At 48.0% G+C, this 24,531-nt stretch overlaps 1 protein-coding gene across 1 annotated transcript in view; it reads right to left on the bottom strand.

Annotated features, from left to right (window-relative positions):
- Positions 1-24,531, bottom strand: part of RPE (ribulose-5-phosphate-3-epimerase) — a 382,550-nt gene that overhangs the window by 200,193 nt on the left and 157,826 nt on the right. Inside the window, exon 4 of the mRNA XM_069615905.1 lies at positions 12,551-12,685. Coding sequence (XP_069472006.1) covers positions 12,551-12,685 — 135 coding nt within the window. The remainder of the gene's footprint in view (positions 1-12,550; positions 12,686-24,531) is intronic.

Raw genomic sequence — 24,531 nt, 5'->3', positions numbered from 1 at the left:
AACTTGTTCGCTGGTCGCAGATCTAGAACAGGACGCATGGTGAGATCCTTTTTGGGTACAAGGAAGTACACTGAATAAATACCCTTGTTTACCTGAAGAATAGGGACGGCTTCTATGGCGTCCTTTCCCAGCAATGCTTCCACCTCTTGAATCAGGATCTCCAGATGGTCCGGTGAAAGGCGCCGTGAGCGCGGCGGTCTGAACTATGGAGGTCAGGCGAATTCCACGCCATAACTGTGGGCGACCGTCTTTAAGACCCACTGGTCGGAAGTTATCCACTCCCGTGCCTTGAGGAAAGATGTTAATCGCCCCCTGACCGGGGAGACATGGGAGGGGACCTGGACTTGGTGGTCATTTCTGACCAGAGGCTGTGGCTCCTCTGGGATTGGGGCCTCTGCCTCTACCTTTGCCGCGTTTCTGACCCCTTGAGGGGTAGTAAGTAGGGCTTCCAGATGCTTGATTTGTGTTGAAGTTACCCGTGCCATAGTTGTTCTGACCAGCACGGCCTTGTCCTCGAAAGGACTGCCGAGAATTATTACCCCTCTGGGAGGAGGGTTTCTGTGTAATCTGGTGTTAAGACCTTATAGTCTTGTGCTCCTTCTTGGCCGTCTCCAACGCTTCATCCACTGCTTTCCCGAAGAGGCTAGTCTCCTCAATGGGTTTATTAATGAGGGAGACCTGAGTCTCAGGTCTGAAGCCTGATGTATGCAGCCATGCGTGTCTTTTCAGAAGAGTACCTTGTGCAAGAGACCGGCCTACTGTTTCTGCAGTGTCCAGGGTGTTCACCACATTCTCGTTATCCAGTCTTCCCTCCGAAACAATGGCAAGAAGCTTTGTTCTGGCGGGTTCAGGAACCTCCTGGAGGCCTTCTTGGAGTAAGTTCCATTGGGCATCAGCATAGCTTGCTAATAACGTAGTATTATTAGCAACTCGAATGGTGTATGCAGCTGCTGATGTGACACGTTTGCCCAGGGCATATTACCTTTTAGACTCCTTGTCCGGTGGTGATTCTCCCGTGGCAAGGGGTACCCCTGCCCTCTTTCGAGTGGTAGTCACTACCAGTGTGTCTGGGATGGCGTGCCCTTTGATATACAGAGGGTCGGTAGGAGAAGACCGAAAAAAATTTTTCGACTCTCGGGTTCACTGCCCGTGTCTGAGCAGGTGTGACCAATGAGGGAGCTACCCGTCTCTTAACAGAGTTAAGGAGGGGGATGGATTGACTCTCCAGAGGTTTTTCCTTAATATCCTCAACGAAATCCTGCTCAGGTACCGCCTCTTGAGTGGCAATTTTGAAGAATTCTGCTGCTTTTTTCAACATGGAGTTGAAAGCCATTTGGTCATCCACAGGGGAGGACTGCCGAGCCGGGGTGGACGGAGGAGAGTCTAGGCACAAAATATCAGTTTCCTGATCTTGTTGTGTCCAAGGGTCTTGAACTTCCTGCTTGGTTTCCTCCCAGTTGTCTGTCGTATCCTGTTGATCTTCCTCATAGTTTGAGAAAAGAAGCTTCTTCATTATAGAGGTCTCTAAGTGTCCATATGGACCACATCCTCTTGTTGGAAAACATGAGACTGATCTACTTGAATTTGGGGGTTAGGATCTACCCGAACCCTTTTCGGGGGAGGATGATCAGAAGAACTGATAATCTGCTCCAGCCGATCCATACAAGCCTCAAATTTTTCTGTAGTCCATTTAGAGGACCCAAATGGGCCTACGCGAGGAGAAACTACGTTCTCCGCGCTTTGACGTCGAAGGGACCCTCTAAGGTAGTCGGAGAGAGGCTCTCGACTATCTACGTAAGCCTCATCGGAATCGGGAACCCAGTCCGCCGAAACCTTTTCCGCGGCCTGGCCCATAACCTTAGGCGGAACCGGAGTAAGGCCCACCGCCGCTGCGATTCTTCTGATGCTACTTTGGATAGTCACCGAATCGTCGTGAGACAAAGGCTCCGATGATTTGCCGGCAGTAGGAAAACCATCCACGGCACTATCAGGCCTAGCAGTCGTTTTTCCTGGTAGGGGCCTAGCCGTAGTTTTCGGGCCTACTGAGGCCTTGGAAATCGTCGAAGCGTCGGGCTCCCGACTTTCGACGCGTGTGGGTTTTGGAGTAGCGCCCTTGGCTTGTTTTGATTGCCCATTCGCAATACGCTGCTGCGGATGCGGGGAAGGCTTTGGATCAGAGCGATCCGAGGGAACCGGCGAAGACTTCGGCGGCCCCGCTGGCGCTTTTGCCTTTTTCGACAAAGGCGTCAAAATTGGCGTAGGGGTTGTGTGCTTAATGCAATGCGCTTGTATGCCCCTGTCGCTGGGTGTAGTCCCTGTAGCAAGACCAGAGTCGAGCCTGTAAGGTTCGGAGACGGGCGTGGCGGACCTAGAAGTGTCCGCCTCAAGGTCTATAACATCCACGTTGGACGCTTGGTCATCCGAAGTACCCCCGTCACTTTCGGCTGGTGTGGCGGCGGGGGACTGCATGTGTGACATACCGTACGCGGCCCACCGCTTTACACAGCGCTCCTTAAGGGTCTTAGGCCGAAGGAGTTTGCACGCCACACACCGCTTCTCGTCGTGCTCTTGCGGGAGACAGGCGTTACACACCCTGTGTTCGTCCTTCCAAGGATATCTGACCCTACACTTGGGGCAGAATCTAAAAGGTGTCCTTCCCATAGCAAAGGGGAAGGATGACCAGACCGAAAGGGAAAAGAGGGGAAAGGAGAAAAGACATACTAAAGAATATGGCCACACCGACCCCACTCTCTGTACAGACAATCCGGCCGCCGCCGCTGGACCTTAGGCGCCGAAATCCACAGCCGTAGACGGTTCCCCCATAGTCTTCGTCGAAGATGTTATTGGCGAAGTGACTTAACGGGGAATAAACGGACAATTCGGTAAAGATAAACAATGTCTCTAGTAAGAGCTCCGCTATAGGGCGACCAGTTATCTGGGCGGAAAAAAACAATCCGAGGGACCTCGGCGCGTGAAGGATTTTGGGTACTACACACGTCACGATAGGGATACTGTTACAGACACGCCTATGCCGACGTCCCCTTTCAGTCCCCGAAAGACAAGATGCAATACTCCGCAGTTACCACTGGATGTCGGACCATATGCACAGCATGTGATTCTAAGCAGATTAACAAGCATCAGAAAGCGCTTTACTGCAAAGCAGGGTTAAGCAGATGGCTCATGGAGTGGTCCTCAGGGGCAAATCATGCATGAATGCGACCAACTTCAGACTTGAAGTGCAGGCGCAGATCCTCAATATGCCATTCAAAGGCCAAGACTCCTTTGGCAAAAAGGTTAATGATCACCTGAAGTGCATTAAATCAGATACTGGTGCAAACAGAGCTATCAGTTCACTGAGAGACAACGACAAAGAAAAGCATACTTTTCGTGAGGGATCAGGGAAGTTTCGATCGAACAACAAGCCATATTCCACGCAAAGGGCTAAGTCAACAAATCGACCTCCTGACAGATACCAGCCGTCCTCCAGATACACAACGCAGAAAGGCAGGAGTGGGGCGGCCCAGACAAGGGCCCAGTTATCCAAACAAATTGGACGGGAAGCACCATCCCCCGCCACATCACAACCCGGTAGGAGGGCGGATCAGCCACCCCCTGCACCAATGACAAGTAGGTGCTACAAATAATAAACGAAGGACACATCATCGAGTTTCTCACACAGCCGCCAGCCCTAGCTCCACGTGCACGCAATACATGACACGTGGCCCAGCTCAAACTAGAGGTGGACAAATTGCTATAATCGGCCAATATAAAGGCAAATCTTCATAATCATGGAGGCACGGGATTCTATTCACACCTTTGTTCTAGTAAAGAAAAAGGACCAACAGTGGCACCCACTTCTAAACTGGTGCCATTTCATCATATAGGTAAGGCACGTAAGGTTCAAAATGAACACACCCCAACAGGGCCTTCCTTGGCTCCAGAAGGTCTATCTTCTAGCTACAATCCACCTAGAAGATGCATATTTTCTACATACCCATTCATCCACCGCACTAGCTCTTACAGTAGGGGACAAGCATTATCGGTTCCGGGTGCTTTGGCCTAGGGTCACTCCAAAGGTTTATCAACAAATGTCTCGCCCCGGTAGCAGCGCACCTAACAAGAGCAGGTGTACAAGTCTTTCCATACCTTCACAATTGGCTCAAAGCTAACTCAAAGGTACGGACAACTAAAGTGGTCCATCAAACAAAAGAGACCATCACAAATCTAGTTTTTCTCCATCAATCACAAACCATCAGTAGTTATGCTGGCGTAGAACACCCTTTTCCTAGGGCAGAACCAGATACCCACATTCCGCAAGTCAGACCTGAATAACAGCTTTCACAGCTGGTCAATGGGCTCGTAAAAACAAACATGAGCACAGTGCGTCACTACAAGTCCCTGCTGGGCAGGTTGTCATCATGTATATTGCTGGCTCCTGCCTGCAGGTTGAACGTGAGACCAATCCAGGAACAACTCAACAGACAATGAAATTAAGCATCGGGCTCATGGGACGACATTGCGCACCGGTCACAACCTTTCCACCAAGCTCTACACAGGTAGCAGGTGGAGAAAAAGCCTAAAGCAAGCCATGCCTTTTTTCAGGCCCCACTTACACGCTTCTTCTCAAGACGGATCCGTCCCAGCCAGGATGGGGAGCTCATCTCGGACACTTGCAAGCCAAGGGCACATGGTCCATGCAAGAGTCGGAATTGCTCATCAACATCCTTGAACTCAGAACCATTCGATGGGTGCTGAAACCCTTCTAACCAGTTCTCATAGAACAGGTGGTCACCGTACAGATAGGCAACACAACCTCAATGCATGACACCAACAAGCAAGAAGGTAACACATCGGCACTGGGGTCTGCAGGGACACAGCAACATTCTGGCAGATCAACTGAGCATGGACTTTCTCCACGTCCCACAAATAGGAACTCGTATAGGTGCAAGTGCAATCAATTTTCAAAGGATGTGGTCGCCCCCACAACAATCTCTTTGCTACCAGGCACAATAGTGAATGCCCTCTCTTCGGATCCAGGTCCCAGAAGAAGACACACTGGGGTTGCCTTCTCCCTAGCATGGACAAGAGAGTCCCCAGATGCCTTCCAGACAATAATCTGGTGAGCCAGGGTACTGAGGCGAATAAGAAAACAACCCTGCAGGATGATTTTAATAGCACTGGTATGGCAGGTCTGGTATCCAATTCTCCTACACATGGCGAGTCCCTCCCCCATCCATATCAGAGCGCACCAATCGCTACTATTGCAACAGAACAAGCGAACACTTTGCCATACCCTGCATTGTGTTCTCTCTCTAAGGTCTTGGTTGTTAAACTACCAAGACACACCAACCTAACCTTGCCAAATGGATATTGTTGGAGCATCCAGGGTGCCCCCACGCATGCCACATGCAAAGAAAGGAGAATGGTTTACAACCTGGGGTCGGACACAACAGCTTGACCCATGGTCAGCCGCAGTAAGCGAATTGCTGCCCAACCCGATTCACTTGGCTGCAGCGGTCCGATCACAGGATTCTGTCAAGGTTCACCTCTCTGATATCACGCCTTACTTAAGAGGTCCCATAGTTACATCCTCTGCCGCCAACCCTGCAGTTCAGGAAGGGCTTGCCAACGACCTTCCCACCAGTGCCAGCACTGACTCCAAGCTGGAGTTTCAATACAGTTTTCATGACTGAAACGGCTCCTTCTTACGAGCCCATCCACAAATGCAATCTTTTTTCCTCTCTGATAAGGTCGCTGTTTTAGTGGCGATCAGGTCAACAGATGGATCAGAGTACTACAAGTCTTATCTACGGATCCTCTGTTTACAGTCTTATTAAAACACTAGGTCTTAACACATCGTACTTCGAACTGTCTTCGGCAATTATGCCTCCATTGCGGGATGCGCCTTTGATGTGCTAGATCTATCGCAAGTACTCAAATTGCCCCAAAATCAAAGGCAACCCACTTACCCATCCAGCTACTGTCTATTCAACCAGAGGGATGGACTCTGCAACAGCTCTCATGGCAGGAGTAAGCCATGTAGGAAATATGCAGGGCGGCTACCTGGAGCACGCTCCATAGGTTCGCCAAGTACGCTCTCTAAAAGAAAACTCTGAAAGGGAGCCAAATGTAGGACAAGCAGTCCTACGACATATGGTTGCGTGAGGTAGGAGCAGCTATTGTTCTTTCCCTCGTTCCTATGTTTCAAGCATGCATAATGGGTACAGGGTACTCTATGTGGGTACTATTATTGACCTATGTCTGCTTCAGTGAAGTAGGTGGCATACTTTCACTGCTTGGTATTCTATTCAAGCATGCAAATCTATGAACAATCCAATGCTGGAGAAATCTAGTTACTTACCTGTAACTCTTATTTCTCCAGCATTATCTTTCATAGATTCACATGCGCCCGCCTTCGTCCCCGTTGAGGCTGCTCCTTAGGCAGGCAGTCATTATAGCAGTCCTTATCAGGGCTCAGAATCTGAAGATGGTTGCCTGGTGTGGACCTTAAGCCCTGCCACTTTATTGGTTAGGGTCAAAAGGGACCGAAATGAGGTGGAAGGACTACATAAGTGAGTGCCTGTACAGTCATAATGGGCAAACAGTAATGCTTTTTCTAGGGGAAAAGTTTATATACATATATATTTTTAAAAGTAGCGCGGATTCCCAGTGTGATGACGGGGAATATTCAAGCAAATCTATGAAAGATACCAATGCTGGAGAAGAACAATTTACTTACCAACTGAAACATTCTTTCGACTGGATGTTCCTCCCACATATTCCTCATCTATGATAATCTTATCTCCCAGCTTTGCTGCTTTGGAGAAAAAAAAAAAAAAAGTCGGCAGAGGGCGCTGTGCACGAGGTTGAGGCGGTGAGTTCCCTCGGAGGTCGCTGTAGCGCGTCAATGTCACTCAAGGTACAAAGAGCTTGTGCCGCGCCCGTTGGTTTCAGTTCTGTTTTTTCGATTAAGTAGAGGAACCAGATAGGCGTGCTCCAGACGGAAAGCTCTTTGCAAACGCAACAAGCAAACTCGTAAATTATATAGCGGAGTAGGATGGGTGGGGCGATAAGGAATACGTGGGAGGAACATCCAGTCGAAAGTACATAGTTGGTAAGTAACTTGTTCTTCGAATGGATTGTGTCCTCCCACATATTCCTCATCTATGATAGACTCCCAAAGCAGTAAGAATTTTGGAGGTGGGAGTACTATTTAACTTTTTTCATGTACAGAATGAAGTACTGCTTTTGCGAATAAATCCTCTTGGGAGGATGAAGTACCTAACCAGTAATGCTTAACAAATGTGTGAATTGAAGTCCAGGTTGCGGCTGAACAGATGTCGGCCACTGGGACTCCCCTCAGAAGAGCTGCGGAAGTAGAGATGCCCCTCGTGCAATGAGCTCCAAGTCCTTCCGGCTTATCTTTCCCCACCAGTCTGTAACACTCCATAATGGCTAGAGTAATCCAACAGGATATAGTTAGTTTCGTGACTGCTAATCCCAATTTGGGACCAGTAAAACCAACAAAGAGCTGGTCGTCTTGATGTAATCTTGACATTCTCGTAATATAAAAACTCAGAGCTTTCTTAGGGTCGAGTCTGTGCAGTCTCTCCTCCCCTTTATCCAAATGAGGGGGAGGGTAAAAAAGTTGGAAGTATTATTTTTTACGACAGGTGAAAGTCAGAAACTACTTTCGGCAAGAAGGATGGTTTAACTTTAAGGATTAACTTGATTTATGAAAAGTAGTATAAGGTGGTTTATTTGAAAGAGCCTGCAACTCACTTAACCTGCGGGCTGATGTTAGCACTACAAGAAGGGCAGTTTTCAATGTTAAGAGCCTTAATGGGCAGGAATGTAAAGGCTCGAAAGGTATACCCATTAGACATTTTAAAACAAGATTTAAATCCCAGGCCGGGACATGAAATAGTATTGGTGGGAACACATTAGTGAGCCCTTTTAGAAACTGTATGACTAAAAGAATCTTGAAATACGAGACCTCCTCAGAGGAGCGCTTGAAGATCGAAAGTGTGGCCAAATATCCCTTTATTGTTCCAATCTGGAGCCCCTAGATTGGCTAGATGTAGCAGGATAGAGAGCACTATGGGAGTGCCACACTGAAAAGGGTCCACATGCTTGTGTTTGCACTAGTTACTGAATTTATTCCAACGACACCAGTACAAAGATTTAGTTGCTGGCCTTCTGGCCGAAAGCAAAATCTCCATTACGTCGCCCGGGAGCCTCTCAGAAACCATACGTGAAGGCTGAGTGTTTTCACCTCTGGATGGGGAACCTGACCTTCCTCTTGTGAGAGAAGATCCTCTCTTTGTGGAAGACGTATTGGAGGGCAGATGGACATGTCCAGAAGGTCCGGGTACCACATTCTCCTGGCCCAATCCGTGGCAATTAGAATCATGGTTTTCCCGAACTTTCTCAACCTCCTGATTACATGAAGAATCACGGGGACAGGAGGGAACGCCTACAGAAGTGGAAATTCCCAGTCCACCGCAAACGCGTCCCCTAAAGCTCCTCTTGGGGGAAATTCCCTTGAGCAATGCTGCTCGCACTTCAGGTTGGTATCGGTCGCGAACAGATCCATTTAAGGGGTTCCCCAAAGGGCGAAGATCTCTTGAAGGACTTCCTGAGCTAGTTCCCACTCGTGGGAGACTGTGCTCTGCCTGCTCAGAGCGTCCACCGTCGTGTTCTTCTCTCCGGCTAGGTGAGCTGCCGATAGAGAGATTCCTTCTTGTATTGCCCAGAACCAGAGCTGCATTGCCTCTCTGCACAGAGGTAGTGACCCTACTCCTCCTCTCTTGTTGAGGTAGTACATGGCCACTGTGTTGTCCGGATTATCAAGAAATGTTTTCCCCATACCGTGGGCATAAAGGCCATCAGCGCTAGTCTGATAGCCCTCAGCTCCAACAGGCTGATATGTAGTTTGGACTCTGATGGAGACCAACGACTCCTGACTGGCAGATTGTTGGCGTGGGCTCCCCACCCTGTAAGTGAGGAATCCATCACTACCGTTATCTCTGGCCATGGTTGCCAAAAACAGTCTCCCTTGGGGATATTGTCTTTGCAAGTCCACCATACAAGGTCCTGAGCCACTCTGCTTGGAACTTCCACAAGGTCTAACATACTCCCCGAAAACTGGGACCACTGAGTTCTGAGGGCCCATTGAAGGGACCTCATCCTCAGTCTTGCCTCCGGCACCAGAAAAACACAGGATGCCATGAGACTGAGCAACCTCAAAAAATCGTAGGCCGGTAGACTCTGGGCATTCTGGAATCGTGTTACCATCTGCAGAATGTGCTGAGCTCTCATTTCGGGTGGCGAGGCTTTCCCCGAGGAAGTGTCCAAGAGCGTTCCGATGAATTTAAGCTTTTGAGACGGTATCATATTGGACTTCTTGTAATTGAGGGAGAAGCCCAGCCTGTGGAGGAAGTGGCGGGTGATCTTCAGGTGTTCCTGGGCCTGTTCGGTTAAACAAGCCCCGATTAACCAATTGTCCAGGTAGGGGTAGACATGAATCCCCCCCTCTCCTGAGACTCACTGCCACTACCGCCATCAGTATGGTGAAAACCGTCGGGGCGGAGGTGAGCCTGAATGGCAGAACTCAAAACTGATAGTGAGAACCGCCAACCACAAACCTCAGGTACTTTCTGTGTTTGAGATGGATTGGCACATGAAAGTAAGCATCCTGAAGGTCCAATGACACCAAACCGTCTTGGAGTTGAAGAGCCTGAAGGATCTGAGAAAGGGTAACCATCTTGAACTTGTCCTTCCTGAGGAATTTGTTCAAATTTCTTAAGTCCAAGATGGGTCTCAGTCCTCCATCTTTCTTGGGGATGAGAAAGTATGGGGAGTACCAGCCATTGTTCCTCTCCGTTACAGGTACATGTTCTATTGCACCATTCTCTAGCAGGGTTAATATTTCCTGCACGAGGAATGAGTTTGGAATTTTGGCAGAGCTGGCTCCCGGTGGATGATCTCGAGGCCTTTTTATAAATGGAAGGCAGTAACCTTGGTCTACTGTTTCCAGTGCACAAGCATCTGAAGTAATGCCCAGCCTTATCTTCAGATGTGGAGAAATCCTGCCTCCCACCGGGGTTTTGTGGGTTAAGGCCTCAAAGTGGTGTAGGAGTGGCTGAGGGTAAAGATGCCGCTGCTGGGCTGATTTTGCACCTCTTCCTCGAGGAAGCTTTCTCTGTCCTTTCTGTACGGCTTGTCCTTTCCCGCTACCAAATGAGGAGTAGTATCGAAAAGAACGACCTCTCCAGGAAGATGACCCCGATTAGAGGTGTTGAGGTTGTCGAATAGAGGCGCTAAGGGACTTAGCTGCCTCCCTGCAGCTTCTCCAAACTGTCATCTGCCTTGCTGCCGAACAACCTCAAACCGTCGAAAGATATGTTAAGTTTGGCCTGCACGTCCGGTGCAAATCTGCGTAGTACTGTGCTCGCAGCCATGGATCTGCTGACACTGTCAACCGTATCCAACCCTGATCGGAGGCATTCTCCCATCGCCTCCTTGCCGTCTTTTGCAATATTCAGAAAACCTTCCCTCGCCTTCTGGAATATGTTCAGCCGCCCCTTTAATGCAGTCCCACAGGGTATGTGTAAACCTGGCCAGGGTACAGGTGACGTTTGTGGATTTTAGAGCCATACTGCCCGAGGTAAAGATCTTGCGGGCCCAAGCGTCCACCTTCTTATCTTCTCTATCAGGTGGGATAGAGGGATAAGCTGACAGTCTGGAAGCAGTCGCAACTCGGATCACCAAACTTTCAGGTGTGGGGTGTTTCCCGAGGTAATCGGGGTCAGTAGACTATGGTCTGTATTTTCTAGTGAGGTTTCTATCTATAGCAGAGCTACATTCAGGTGTTTCCCAATTTGCCTCTACCTTTCTCTGCAAGCCCTGTGGAAAGGTAGTACTGGCTCTTTTTGCTGCCCCTAATCCAGAATATTGGTCATATCGTCTTGCTCGAAGGTTGGCAAGGCCCTACTCCACCCCATGTAATCAGTCACCCTATTCATGAGGTTTCTGTACCCAAATCAGCGTGATCCGTAGGGTCAGGTTTAGTAAACTCCAACTCTCGAGACGTTATCAATGCCACTGGCAGAGTGGCAGGAGTCGCAGAGATCGTTTAACTTTGACTCAGGGTCAATGAATTCTTCAGGCACATCTGCAGAGCCATACCCGACTCCCCGAAGAGAAACTTCTCCTTCTGAGGCACTTTCCTCCTAAAATATGGAGGGCATAGATCTAAAAAAGTCAGACCTAGGTACAGGTTTATACATTTTAAATTTTTCCTCGAGGAATCGTCGAGAGCGCCAATGGTTTACCCGATGGCGCCGTAACCGTCAAGGTTTTTGGCGTTGAGATGATCGGCGCTGATGGCGTTGATGTAATTGTTGATGTCATTGACGTTTTTTGTCTCTTCGACGAGGTCAGAGATGTACTCGATTCTCGAGTCGAAGAGTTTGACGCCTTGGCGTTGGGTCGACAATGTCGTTTCTCCGACTAGCTACTTGCCAAGGTAGCTTTTGACCTGCCTGGGTCGTCCAGGAGAGCGACCGGGTTCATGCTCTTGCAAGGCTCTTTTGAGGGGGTTGAAGCCGCGTTCTCAAAGATTTGCATAATTTTTGTTCGAAATGGCTCCCATTTTCAGGGGGAATCCGATTTGGTCGGACATTGAACCAGCTCGGTGGAGGAGTAAGAGGGAGACCTATGACGTCTCTTGATTTCTTGGAGGAAGTCGAAGAATGTTCACATCGACTCCTCGATCTAGACCTCTTCTGGTTTTTATGTTGAGCAGAATCTTTAGATTTCTCCGATTTTTTTTTATCACTTCGAAGAGCCCTTCGAAGCATCCCGACCCACCGCTAGCTTACCTTTACGTTCGCGAAGAGCTATCTCTGTCACCGATTGGCAGGAGCCACAGTCGCCGGTCGGGACCCAAGCACCAAAGGCAAACTCGGTGGGGATCTGTGATAGACATTTTTGCCTCACAGTCTTTACACTTTTTGAAACCCGATTTCGAGGTAGAATGAGTCTATGAAGACGACATTTTTCTTCTCTTGAGGAAGAAAAATGAAGCGCACCGTGTCTCGAAGCAAAGCTCGAAAAAACAGAACTGAAAGCAACGGGCGCGGCACAAGCTATTTGTACGAATGACGTCAACACGCAACACCGATCTCCGAGGGACATCGACGCCTTGACTTCGTGCACAGCACCCTCTGCTGAATTTTTATTTCCGAAGCAGCAAAGCTGGGAGATACGATTATCATAGATGAGGAATATGTGGGAGGACACAATCCATTTGAAATACAATTACAGGTAAGTAACTAAAACAGTATGGCTCTGCTACATCCACCGCAATTATGTGATTGGAATGAAAGTACAGCTGAAAGAGGGTAATTCTACCCACAGGTATTCTGCATAAAACTGTGCTAACTCCAAACCAATACATACTGCATAGTGAAGCTATAGATGGTGACAGACTCCACTTCCGAGTACAATTGTGGCGCTTGTCAAGGAAAAATCTTTTCCGACTTACCTTTGGCATCATGTCTTCCATGAACTTCTGACCTCCAAAGCCTGGCTCTACGGTCATCACCAAAGCCATATCAATCTGACAGGCCCATGGAGCAAGGTACTCGACTGTCGTCCCAGGCTTTATGCCAAGTCCTACCTGCAAATTAAATGACATGAAAGGTGAGGATCGAAAAAAAACGACCACACACTTTACACAAATCAGATATGTTTTAAGGTCAGGTCCTAACAGCTAACCATGCTGAGGCATAAGAAGTTTGTGTCTGTTAAAATTCTGATTCTTTACATCGGAAACTCATTACTTGAAGAAAGCAGAATGGCTGGTGCCCTAGCGATTAGCAGAAGGACCTCAGTATCTAAATCCTTGGCCAATATTTACTATTTGTCAGGATTCCAAAACACACGCAGCAGAGAATCAGTCTGCTAACATTGAGTAAATCCCTCTACCCCACAAGTTAAGTAGAATGTGTTAGAACCCATCATACCAGAAAAGTATGCAAAAAGCACATCATTTGGCCCTGAATCCTACAAAGGCCGTTATAATGCGATTCAGGAACAACAAGAACAAACTCCATCAATGGAAAATTTTGGAAACATGGATACCACTGATAACAAACACAATCATTTGGGGCATCATATTTCTGAGAATAATTAGATCAATTCTTGGGCTTCATTATTGCATCTAAAGAGCCAGCCATTGCTCTCTCAATTAAAAATAATCTATGAAAAAATATTGCAAGTTCTCTCTGGTCCCCCTAATAGATTTCTTCACTCTCAAGATTGAAAGTGTCCTATTGTATTCCTTGGACATCGGTCTCTCCGACATGAACACATTCTTGGATCGTCTCCAAGGTACCCCGTTGAAATCAGCAATGCATTTTCCGATGACTGTGCCTAATTGCATAATAAGACATGAACTGGGCCTAATTTCTGTAGCTGTGCGAAGGAAATGGAGATAACTGTCTAACTATGCTAGAATGTGTTCTCCGTCGTCCAACTCGATTGACAGTGACTTAAAATCTAATCTCCAATTGAATAACACACCCTCTCTTATCCTATATCAGCGTGATATGCACACAACTCTGATGAAACTAAATCTTACACTAGAGGACTTGTGTTTAAGACCAGGATACACCAAGAAAAAACTGATTGGTGCAAAACTCTTAATCAAATACAGAAATATAAAACGTACACTGAATATTCAATTTATACTAAAAAACGAGTACCCAGATATAATTATATCGAATCCTTTCCTTGCAATTTTTTAAGTCCTACATGTGGTTTAAATTTAATCCATACCACACTCGTGAAAGGACCAAATATTGGAATAAAGTAAAAGATGTTACAATTAATGAAAAATGTGGTTTCCCCTTATGTAAAGAACCAAGTGAGACGCTGAAACATCTGATTTTATACTGTCCTCATTTTAAAACCAAGAGAACTAATATGTTGATGAAATTTGTAAATATACAGTACGAAGATTGTCTTGATTCACTTTGGTCAAGAATGATGCATGGGAATGATAGGCCACTATTTTTTTGCCTTAGTTAACGTCTGTAAACATACAGAAAAAGAATTAGATCATGCTGTCTAGCGATCCCATGCCTGTAACATTTAGTTAAAATATTACTTTGCTAACTTTAAGTATGATGATGTTTGAATAATTATGAAATATTTTCCAATTGTGTTTATATGTTGTCAGATATTTTGGAAAGGTTCTATTTTTGAATCATTGACAAAAAAATGTTTAAAAAAAAAAATATATATATATATATATACATATATACACACACACACACACACACACACACACACACACACACGTTAGGCCTGGGTGAACGGTATGGGAAAACACCCAAACACACACATCACCCACTAAGCCACACAGGATCAACACAAGACTTGAGGTAAGTATTACCCAAGCCAACACAGTACCTCAGCTAAGAGGAAGAGTTTGGAGATGGTGGTCTTCCCGAGGCAGCAGCATAGGACCAGGTCCTTGGATTCTTGATTTGGTGACTGAAGAAACGCACAGTGGATGGGAACTGGCGACAGGAAAGGCTTCCAACAATGGATTCTTCAAGGCTTCGAATGGCTCTGCAGATTTTACAGGTACCTGATGAAGAACAAATATCGCTGGTCGGATTCACTTCACTCTCGTGGTCCTGCACTCTAGTGAGGGGACTTCAGGGATTTGAATCGTGTCTCTGGAGGTCCAGCAGGACCCACCAAAGTTTCGGCGAGAATGGACTTTCTCGAAATCCATATCTTCTTGAGACTAGTGGGTCTCACCAGCCTCTTGGTAGGAGTCGTGTTCGGGACCCCCAGGCCGATTGGAAGGAAGGGTTAAAACAGGTTCCAGTTACACAGCAGGCTCTCCAGTCGCTGGAATTCGTTACAGCCGTCTTTTCTTCATCTTCCTCTTCAGATATGGTTCCAGTGGTTGACTTGTAAGCAGCTTCCTGTATCGGATTATTTATCAAGAACCCAGGCACAACTTCTGCAAACTCTACCTGCAGTTTCCAGAACAGGGCAGCTGGCTGTCCAACCAGGACAGCTAGCTCCCCAGAAGGAACTGGTTCCTTTCAGCCAAGCTGGAAGACAAAGGGCTGTGGAGTTTTGGGTTCCTCCCTCGCTTCCTGCCTTCACAGACACACTGGAGCCCAAGCAGGAAACGCAAAGGGTTCCCGGCAAAGACAAAACTTCAATCAGGACCTCCCACACGTAGGACGTGAGAGGAAGACCCAAGAAACAACAAGTATGCTTAAAATGTATTTATTTAGGCATTTATATAAGCGTCCCCAGCCCTTGGGCATCTGGGCGCTAGTTACAGTCAGGTATAAACAAAGTGTCCTTTAGTGTTGGACATTCCAGTCCCCTGCACATCATCCATACTGAACTAGTCAGTCAATCATTTTTAGGTATAGTTAAGAATATTCACTTATATTATCTGTATGATGCAATACTATGTAGTTCTTACATTAACAATTCCTAATAACACTTTTCACAATTTGGACTCTCATCACTTTTAATAAGCAAAACAATAGAATCATGATCTCTATGCGTTTCGGGCCGATACCTTCATCAGGAGCATATATCTTTTGGTGATATCTACTTCTTCACACTTGGTGTTATTATTAGGAGAGTTTTCCTTAAGTCCTATTGGTAGTAAGAATTTAGTAAGCTATCCCAGTGGTTTGTAGATCTCCAACTCTTAGAATCGCAGTCAGGCTTATTTTAAGAGGAAGATATGAGCTGTAGGTAAGTACACTGAACCTTATTAGACATGCAAATCAAAGCACTTACACTTATATTTTGTATAAAATTATATATTTTCACCAGAAGCACCTTAACCACTTAAGTGCCAAGGACGATAAAGTGCAATAAAGTGGCTGATATCTTTCCTTTCAGACCGCCAGGTACGAATTCATTGGGGCAATATGTTCTCGGACCCATGCCCAATACTCTTTGGTGTCCCTCAGGGTGCAAGTCTATCTCCCATGCTTTTCAACATATACATGCGGGCGCTGTGCAGCATCCTGGTCAAGGCGGGGGTGTTCTTTACAAATTACGCTGACGACACACAGCTCATTTTCGAGCTGAGTGGAAACCATGATGCTGATAGTGCTGCAATGGGGAAAATATATGACTTGATTGATGAGTGGATGCAAGCCAATTGGATGTATCTGAATGATGCAAAAACTGAATTGATGACATTCGGCTCAAACCGGCAGCTATCCAAATTAGGAGGGGAATATAAGTCTTTCCAGATTAAGGACGCTATCATTAAGGTCTCGGCACAGGTCAAAACTCTGGGAATGATGGTCAACGCAGAGGTCAATTCTGAGGCACAGACCAACTACCTCCTAAAAAATACAGCCTACTTACTACCTTAGGCTAATAAGAGCAGTAAAACCATTCCTGAATGAAAAGAACCGGGCCACAATAGCCAGAGCCATCATTCTGTCAAGGCTGGACTATGGGAATGCTTTGATGATAGGGGCTACGGCGAAAGATCTAGCTAAATGCCAAGTAATTCAAAATGACACGGTCAGACTGGTCAAAAATATGAAAAGATGGGACCATGTAACAAACCAAAGAAGATCGCTTCATTGGCTAAAAGTGGAAGAATGGATCAAATTTAAATCTCTCACGCACGTACACAAGTGCCTATATGGTAAGGCCCCAGGGTATTTAAAGAACTGTATAGTTCCATATGTGCCACAGAGGAGTCTGAGATCAGAGGGTACAGGCCTGCTGGTCATTCTCAAATACAGACGTAAATCGGGCTTGGCAGAGCTTTTGTGGTTTTGGCTCCTCAAATATGGAACACGCTACCAGAGGTCCTGAGAATTGAGGAAAATCATCTGGCCTTTAGGAAGCGTCTTAAGACTTATCTTTCAGTAAGAAGGTCCCTAGACCTCCTTTCTTCAGTTAGAAAGTATTCATCAGGAGTATCTTTAACGAATGCTCAGGCTAGGGTGAGGTCATGTTATGTGTTCTGTTTGTCCAAAGCGCCCTGATGCCTTCGGGGTACCGGCGCTATACAAAACTAAAATACATACATACATACGTACTATGTTTGCAGTGCCAAGGACAAGATAACTTGGCCTTTTTGGCACTGGTGTTTGTGTGATCGCTGCAAAGCAGTGATGGCACAAACTGGAAATCTAACCCCTGGGCTATGCAAAGAGGAGGTTCCTCTTCACGGCCCGGGGGCTGGATTTCCTTCAATTTCACGTCAGCGTGCGTAATGCGCACTGACGTGAAACTGAAAGTAAATTTCACTGCCGCAGCCATTTCTGGCTGTGACGGTGAAAAGGAAGGCATGTTCCTCCCTCAATCGCAGGCATTTCAATGCCGTTTTGATCGAGGCAGGTTTTGTTGGAAAGGGGAGACCCTCCACTTTCCAACTACCCCTATCTTGAAGTACTGATGGGCGCGGATCACTCGTTTCGCGCCCAGCAATTCCACTAGACCACCAGGGATCCGTTTTGAAGTGGGGCGATGAGGGGGCCGCTCCCGGCGCCTAAAGCATAGGGTAGTATGTTTTGCCCACGTTGGGGGCAGATGTGCACAATAATGTGCCCATCTGCCCCTAGGGAAGGGGCAAAACAAAACATGCTTTTATTTGGTGGGGTTGTTGTGGGGGTGAAGGGCACACTAGACCACCAGGGAGCTTTGGAATGGAAAAGGGGGTGCCCCCCCGACCGCAAAGGGATGGGGCATGTAATTTAGACTTCCCTGGGGGCAGAATAGTAGTGTAATCTGATAATGAATGTTTTTGTTTCGTTTACAGTTTTCTTTACGCGTTGAGCTTCGACATTATGCGTGTCGTTTTTTTGTATTCTATGGTCTGGGCCCATTGTCAGCGGGGTGGGTGAGACTGGGGCTGGATTTTTGGGGGTGTCGGCGGAGTGGGCAGTCTGGGGTGGTATTTTGGTGGGCTGGAAACAATTGCAGGGTCAGGCCACAAATTGCCCCCTATGCCAGCAGAATTTTGGTGTTTCCCTGGAAGCGTCTGTCTCCCATGTGGAGCAGCCATCCCCAAGTGCAGCGGCAGTCCCAGCAGGGTCCCCATTCCTCCCCGGAGGGAATAGCTGTAACGCAGCCCAACCAGAGCTCCAGCCTGGGCTTGGGGACGGTCAAACCACATGGAAGACAGGCACCAAAGGCAAAGGACATGACCCCCAACCATCCTGGAGCTCTGGCTGGCCAGCGCTAGAGCTTCTCACTCCGGGAAAGGATGGGGACCCTGCCGGGTCTCTCTGGAAACTCTGCTGGGCTTGGGGACGTTCAACCCACAAGGGAGACAGCTGCCCAAGGCCAGGGATATCACCCCCATCATCCTGAAGCTCTGGCTGGATTGCGTTACAGCTTCTCCCTCTAAGAAAGGACGCTGACCTTGCCGAGGCTCCCTGGAACCACTGCTGGGTTTGTGGACGTCAACCCACTTGAGGGACAGCCGGCCAGGGACAGCACCCCCAACCATTCTGGTGCTCTGGGCTGGCCTGCATTATAGAATTTCCCCCCGTGAAGGGATGGGGAACCTGCCGGGGCTCCCTGCGGCTGCTGCTGCACTTGGGGATGGTGGACCCACATGGGAGAGTCTTCCAAGGCCAGGGACATCACCCTCCCCTCACCCCCTTCCCCCGCCCGACTATTCTGGAGCTCTGGCCTGGCCTGCATTATAGAATTTCCCTCCAGGAAGGGATGGAGCACCTGCCAGGGCTCCCTGCGGCTGCTGCTGCACTTGGGGATGGTGGACCCACATGGGAGAGTCTTCCAAGGCCAGGGACATCACCCCCCCCCCCCAACTATTCTGGAGCTCTGGCTGGCCTATGTTACAGCTTCTCCCTCTGGGAAAGGATGGGGACCCTGCCGGGGCTCCCTGGGACTGCCGCTGTGCTTGGAGACCGTAGACCCACATGGGAGACAAATGCTGAAGTTCGGGGACATCACCTTCAGCCGTCCCCGAGTTTAGGCTGGGCTGCGTTACAGCTTTTTCCTCCGGGTAGGTATTGGCACACTGCCGGGGCTCCCTGGTGAGGAAAAGCTGTAACACAGGCCAGCCAGAGTTCCAAGATGGTCGGGGGTGATGTCCCTGGCTTTGGGCGGCCGTCTCCCATATGGGGCAACCATCCCCAAGTGCAGTGGCTGTCCCCGGGAGCCCTGGCAGGGTCCCCATCCCTTCCCAGAGGGAAATTCTGTAACATAGCCCAGCCAGCACTCCAGGATGGTAGGAGGTGATGTCGCTGACCTTAGGCGGCTGTCTCCCATGTGGGATGACCGTCCCCAAGCCCAGCAGCGGATCCAGGGCGCCCTGGCAGGGTTCCTGTCATTTCCCTGGAGGGAAAAGCTGTAACACAGGCCAGCCGGAATTCCAGGATGGTTGGAGGTGAAGTCTCCAGCCTTCGGCACATGTCTCCCATGTGGGTTGACCATCCGCAAGCACAGGCTGCACCTCTGACTGGTCTGTGTTACTGATTTTACCTCCGGGGAGGAATGGGGACCCTGCTGGGACTCCCCGGAACTGCTGCTGTACTTGGGGACGGTCGACTTACATGGGTGCTCCAGGGTGGTCTGGGGTGATATCCCTGGCCTTGGGCGGCTGTCTCCCATGTGGCCCATGTGGGTTGACCATCCCCAAGCCCAGAAGCAGTTCCAGGGCGCCCTGGCAGAGTCCCCTTCCTTTCCCAGAGGGAAAAGCTGTAATGCAGACCAGCTGGAATTCCAGGATGGTCGGAGGTGACGTCTCCGGCTTTGGGCACCTGTCTCTCATGTGGGTCCACCGTCCCAAAGTCCAGCGATAGTTCAGGGGAGCCCCAGCAGGGTCCTCATTCTTCCCAGGAGGGAAATGCTGTAATGCAGGCCAGCCAGAGCTCCAGGCTGGGCTTGGGGATGGTCGTCCCACATGGGAGTCAGGTGCCCAAGGCCATAGACATCACCCCCAACCATCCTGGAGCTCTGGCTGGGCTGTGATACAGAATTTACCTCCGGGAAGTGAGGGGGACCCTGCCGGGCCTCTCTGAGACTGGCGCTGCACTTGGGAATGGTCAACCCACATGGAGACGGGTGCCCAAGGCCAGGGACAAGACCCCCAACCATCCTGCAACTCTGGCTGGTCTGCGTAACAGATTCTCCCTCTGGGAAAGGACGAGCGTTAGGCAAGAATTGATGTAGTAACCCTGTGGGAGACTACACAACGCTTGTCCTCTTGGTATTAGGTAACCCACCTTTTGGTATAGGCCTGTACTAGACAAGTTGGTAATGTGACTGAGCAGTCAGGCTTATAATTTATTTATTTAGTTAACAGTGGTTTTTAAATAAGCATTCTTTAAAAAGGGCAATATATGTAACAATCAAATATACTTTAAAATACTTTTCCAGAATACACACAAAGCTAGTATATACTCTTTGGAGATGCTTCTTACACACTTCCTACACCCTGAGGTGATTTCACTAACTAGGACAATAATGGCATTTATATATCACTAGCACACTTTGTAGATTCTGAGGTTTGTAGAAAGAAAAGGTTAAGGAAAGAAAAATGGTTAAACAGATTCTCAGAGCATGTGAGCACTTACATCGTCCAATGAAGTCTAGATAAAAACCTTTCCCAGCAATTATAGTTATAAACCAAGTTATCACCTATTAGGGACAGTAAGTATCAAAGTCAAATGGTCAAGAAGAGTCTGCATGCAGCTAGGACAGCCAAAGTCAATTGGAGCACCGTCTTTGGAGCTGAGGCACTTCTTAGACAGCAAAGTTAGAGGTTGTTGAAGAAAAATCACTATAGGGTCACTTGTGAAGGATAGAGCTGAAATCAACTCTAGCAAAGTAGCGCTATATAGCGCTACGAACCCCTCAGATACTTGAGGGTTCGTAGCGCTATATAAATGCTAAATTATTAAATTATTATTAAATTATTATTATTATTAAATTATTATTATTACTGCAAGTCTCAACTGAGAAAAGTAAAGCTAAAGACACTGAGGTAAGTACCCCAAGTCAGAACAGTACCTTTGGTTAGAAGAAGAGTGGTCCGGCTGGCTTCTGTCTGGTTGCAGTGATACAGATCATGGGTTCCTTTGCCTCAGTCGTTGGGACAAGAGCTCCTGTCGACCCACATGAGAGACGGGTGCCCAAGGCTTGGAACATCACCCCCCGACCATCCTTGAGCTGTGGCTGGGTTGCGTTACACCTTTTCCCTCTGGGAAAGGACGGGAAGCCTGCAGAGGCTCCCTGGAACCACCACTGGACTTGTGGACAGTCAACCCACATGAGGGACAGCCACCCAAGGCCAGGGACATCAACCCTGACCATCCTGGAGCTCTGGCTAGGCAGCATTACAGAATGTATCCACGGAGAACAGATGGGGACCCTGCCGGGGCTCCCTGGAACTGCCGTTGGACTTGTGGACGGTCCACACTTGTTCTTTTCCGCCCAGGTAGGGGCATTCACACATGTGTGGTACCCTTTTCGTCGGGACACCTGTGGGAACGCGGGAAGGTAGGACCTGCGTTGTCGGCAGCATGTTCGTGGTTTCCAGGTGGGAATCGTCTGAAAATTGAGTTTTTTTCCCCTAAATTTCAGACTTTGCGAGGGCTTGTGGGTAATAAATTCTACAGCGATTTGTGCAGGTCAGACCACTGTGGACTCCGATGGGTGTGTTTTCAGAAATGCATGGGGTTCCTGGTTTTCCTTGGTGGCTGCCACACCCCAGGCCCAAATCTGTAGATGTTGCACAAGAGTAAATTCCTGCAAAATCGGTTCTCCCAAAACACTTTGGGTACCAGTGGTTTACGCCTTTTCCCTTTGCGTACAGGTAGGTGCACCCCACATGTGACGTACCGATTTCCTCGGGACACCAGTGAGAATGTGGGAAGGTAGGACGGTTGTTGTTTTCTCACATTTGCTACTGCACGTTGTTACACAACCCTTTGATTTCCCAAATGAAACCTACATTTAGTCGCTGCTTTAGGCACTGTATGCTTTTGTAACCTGCAGAAGTCAACTACCCTTCAAAAGGTCTGCCTGTGCTCTTTCAAAAAATGTATGCTTTTCATTCCTCACCACATTTTTTCTCCTTATTTACACATGCTAAGTACATCTGTTTAGGCTGTCAGCATAAAAATCCTATGTACCATGGCTCCCTTTTTGGCTTGTGGTATTGCTTGTTTTGTGAAACATTACGAAAAATGTGTGCTTTCCTAACTAGAAAAGTCGGGGAATGCAGCAGGGCATTGCATTTTTCAATATTCACAGGTCCAACCATGTCCAGCACATATCTTTTTTCTGTCATTTTTCCAATTTTTCCCCAAACTATGGGAATTTTACCTACATAGTTGTCTGACCTGCGCAAATCACCCCTTATTAAACTAGGAATTGTGTCTACTTTTCAGAAATGTATGCCTTTCTGTCTTCCCATTCAGCTTTCCTACCCTCCTCTTCCATTCCAATCACGTATGCCCTATTGGAAAAAAAGGGTAACATCGCCTACCACTCCCAAAACTGATGGTAACCTTATAAAAATGTTTTTTTGGTTTCCACGCAACCTGTTCTGAATTAGCCATATTGCAAGCTTTCAAGAACAGCAAACCATTTGTTCCTAGCTCTTACAAGGAAAAAACCACAGGCTTCTTTGTACATTATTTTGTTGGCATTTTCTGAAAAAACACAAAAGTTGCTCCCTTTTTGGTTATTTTCTCTCACCCCCATACAGCGAACTAGGATTCCTTGGTGGCGTTATGACCTCCTACATGTGGGAAGAAAAGGGGCAAAATCTTGTCGAGATATCACATGTAACAAAAAAGTTACAAGGGACTGAATGGCGACATACTGAAATCACCAAAAAAGGGCTTGGCACTGCGAGGGAAAACCATTGGCAGTTAAGGGGTTAAATACATCCTACGTTTACTCTAGAACACAGCAGAATACTTTCGAATATACTTCAAAGGATACTTTCACTTTTGTGTTTGTGGTTACATTTGTTGTAACATTAGAAAGGGAAACAATGCTATCGTATTATCTGTAATTACGCGAACATGCAGTTCTTAGCAGATTTACAGCAACACATTTACGCTGCAAACACATACAAGAAAGTAACTGAAGGATGGTTAGTTAAGGAACAAGTTACTTATCTGTAACTGTTCTCCAGCATGGGTCTGGCATGGATTCACATGCTCATGAATATTCCCCGTAGTCAGGCTGGAAATCCTCGGTAAAGAAAAAAAAAAAAAAAAAATCAGTATCAGTTTCGTTTCTGATCTGTCTTTCTTAGTAGTAACCAATCACTGATCTCTGGGGGGATTACTGCCCCCAGCCAATGACTGCCCTCTCCCTAAGCCCCGTCCCTGGCAGCCATCCTCAGATTTGGTAGCACGCCAAGAGGCAGTATGACCAAGTGAAGAGCCGCAGAGGGGTAGGTGGGAGCGTTCGCATGTGAATCCATGCCAGACCCATGCTGGAGAACAACAGTTACAGGTAAGTAACTTGTTCCTTCTCCAGCATGGGGTCTGGCAGGATTCACATACTCAGGACTAAAATAATACATAGCAGTATACACATGCACAACCACGGGAGGTGGCAACAGGCTCAACATTAAGCAATACAACAACTCAACATTAAGCATCTCTTACCTCCTCACCAGGCTCACCTTAAGCGAACAGGTTGCGCAGCACTGCTTGGCCAACCCTGGACTCCTCCCTGGAGTCCCGATCGACGCAGTAGAATCTTGTGAAGGTGTGCGTCGCCCTCCACGTAGCAGCCCTGCAGATGTCCAGCAGGGGCACACCAGACAGGAACACCGTGGTAGCAGCGATCGCTCTGGGCTCTCGGACTGCTGGGCAGCGGTCGGTTTGCCAACCGGTGACAATGCATAATGCAGCCGGAGAGCAATCTGGAAATGGAAGTCTTCGAGAGAGCCTTCCCTTGATTCACAGACCCAAAGTTCACAAACAGTTGTGACGTCTTCCGAAAACTCTTCGTGCGGTCCACGTAGAACTTCAGCGCTCTAGCTACACCCAGCGAGTGCAAAGTCCTCTCGGCCGGCGTCGAAGACGACGGAAAGAAAACTGGTAACACCAAGGGCTCGTTGAGGTGGAAGTCCGACGGCACCTTGGGCATGAAGGAGGGGTGCATCCTCAGCACCACCCTCGTGTCATGAAAAGTCAATATGGAGGCTTGCAAGATAGGGCCTGAATCTCTTCCACTCGTTGTGCAGAGGTGATAGCCACGAGGAACGCTGTATTCCATGACAGGAACTTCAAAGGCGCCGAATGCATAGGCTCGATTGGGGCCCCCCATGAGCCTGGTCAGCACCACATTAAGTTCCCACGCCGGGGCAGGGGCCTTCACAGGTGGGAATGATCGGAATAGTCCCTTCATAAATTCCTTTACCAGGCGATGAGACCACAAGGACGCCCGTCCAGTAGTCCTGGTATATCTGGAGATGGCAGCCAGATGTATTTTTATGGAGGTGTG

Source organism: Ambystoma mexicanum, chromosome 9 (genome assembly GCF_040938575.1).
Source record: "Ambystoma mexicanum isolate Mex_15411 chromosome 9, UKY_AmexF1_1, whole genome shotgun sequence".
In the NCBI taxonomy this organism is placed as follows: Eukaryota; Metazoa; Chordata; class Amphibia; order Caudata; family Ambystomatidae; genus Ambystoma; species Ambystoma mexicanum.
Note: the sequence above shows the minus strand (reverse complement) of the source record. Positions and strands in the feature narration are given on the sequence as shown.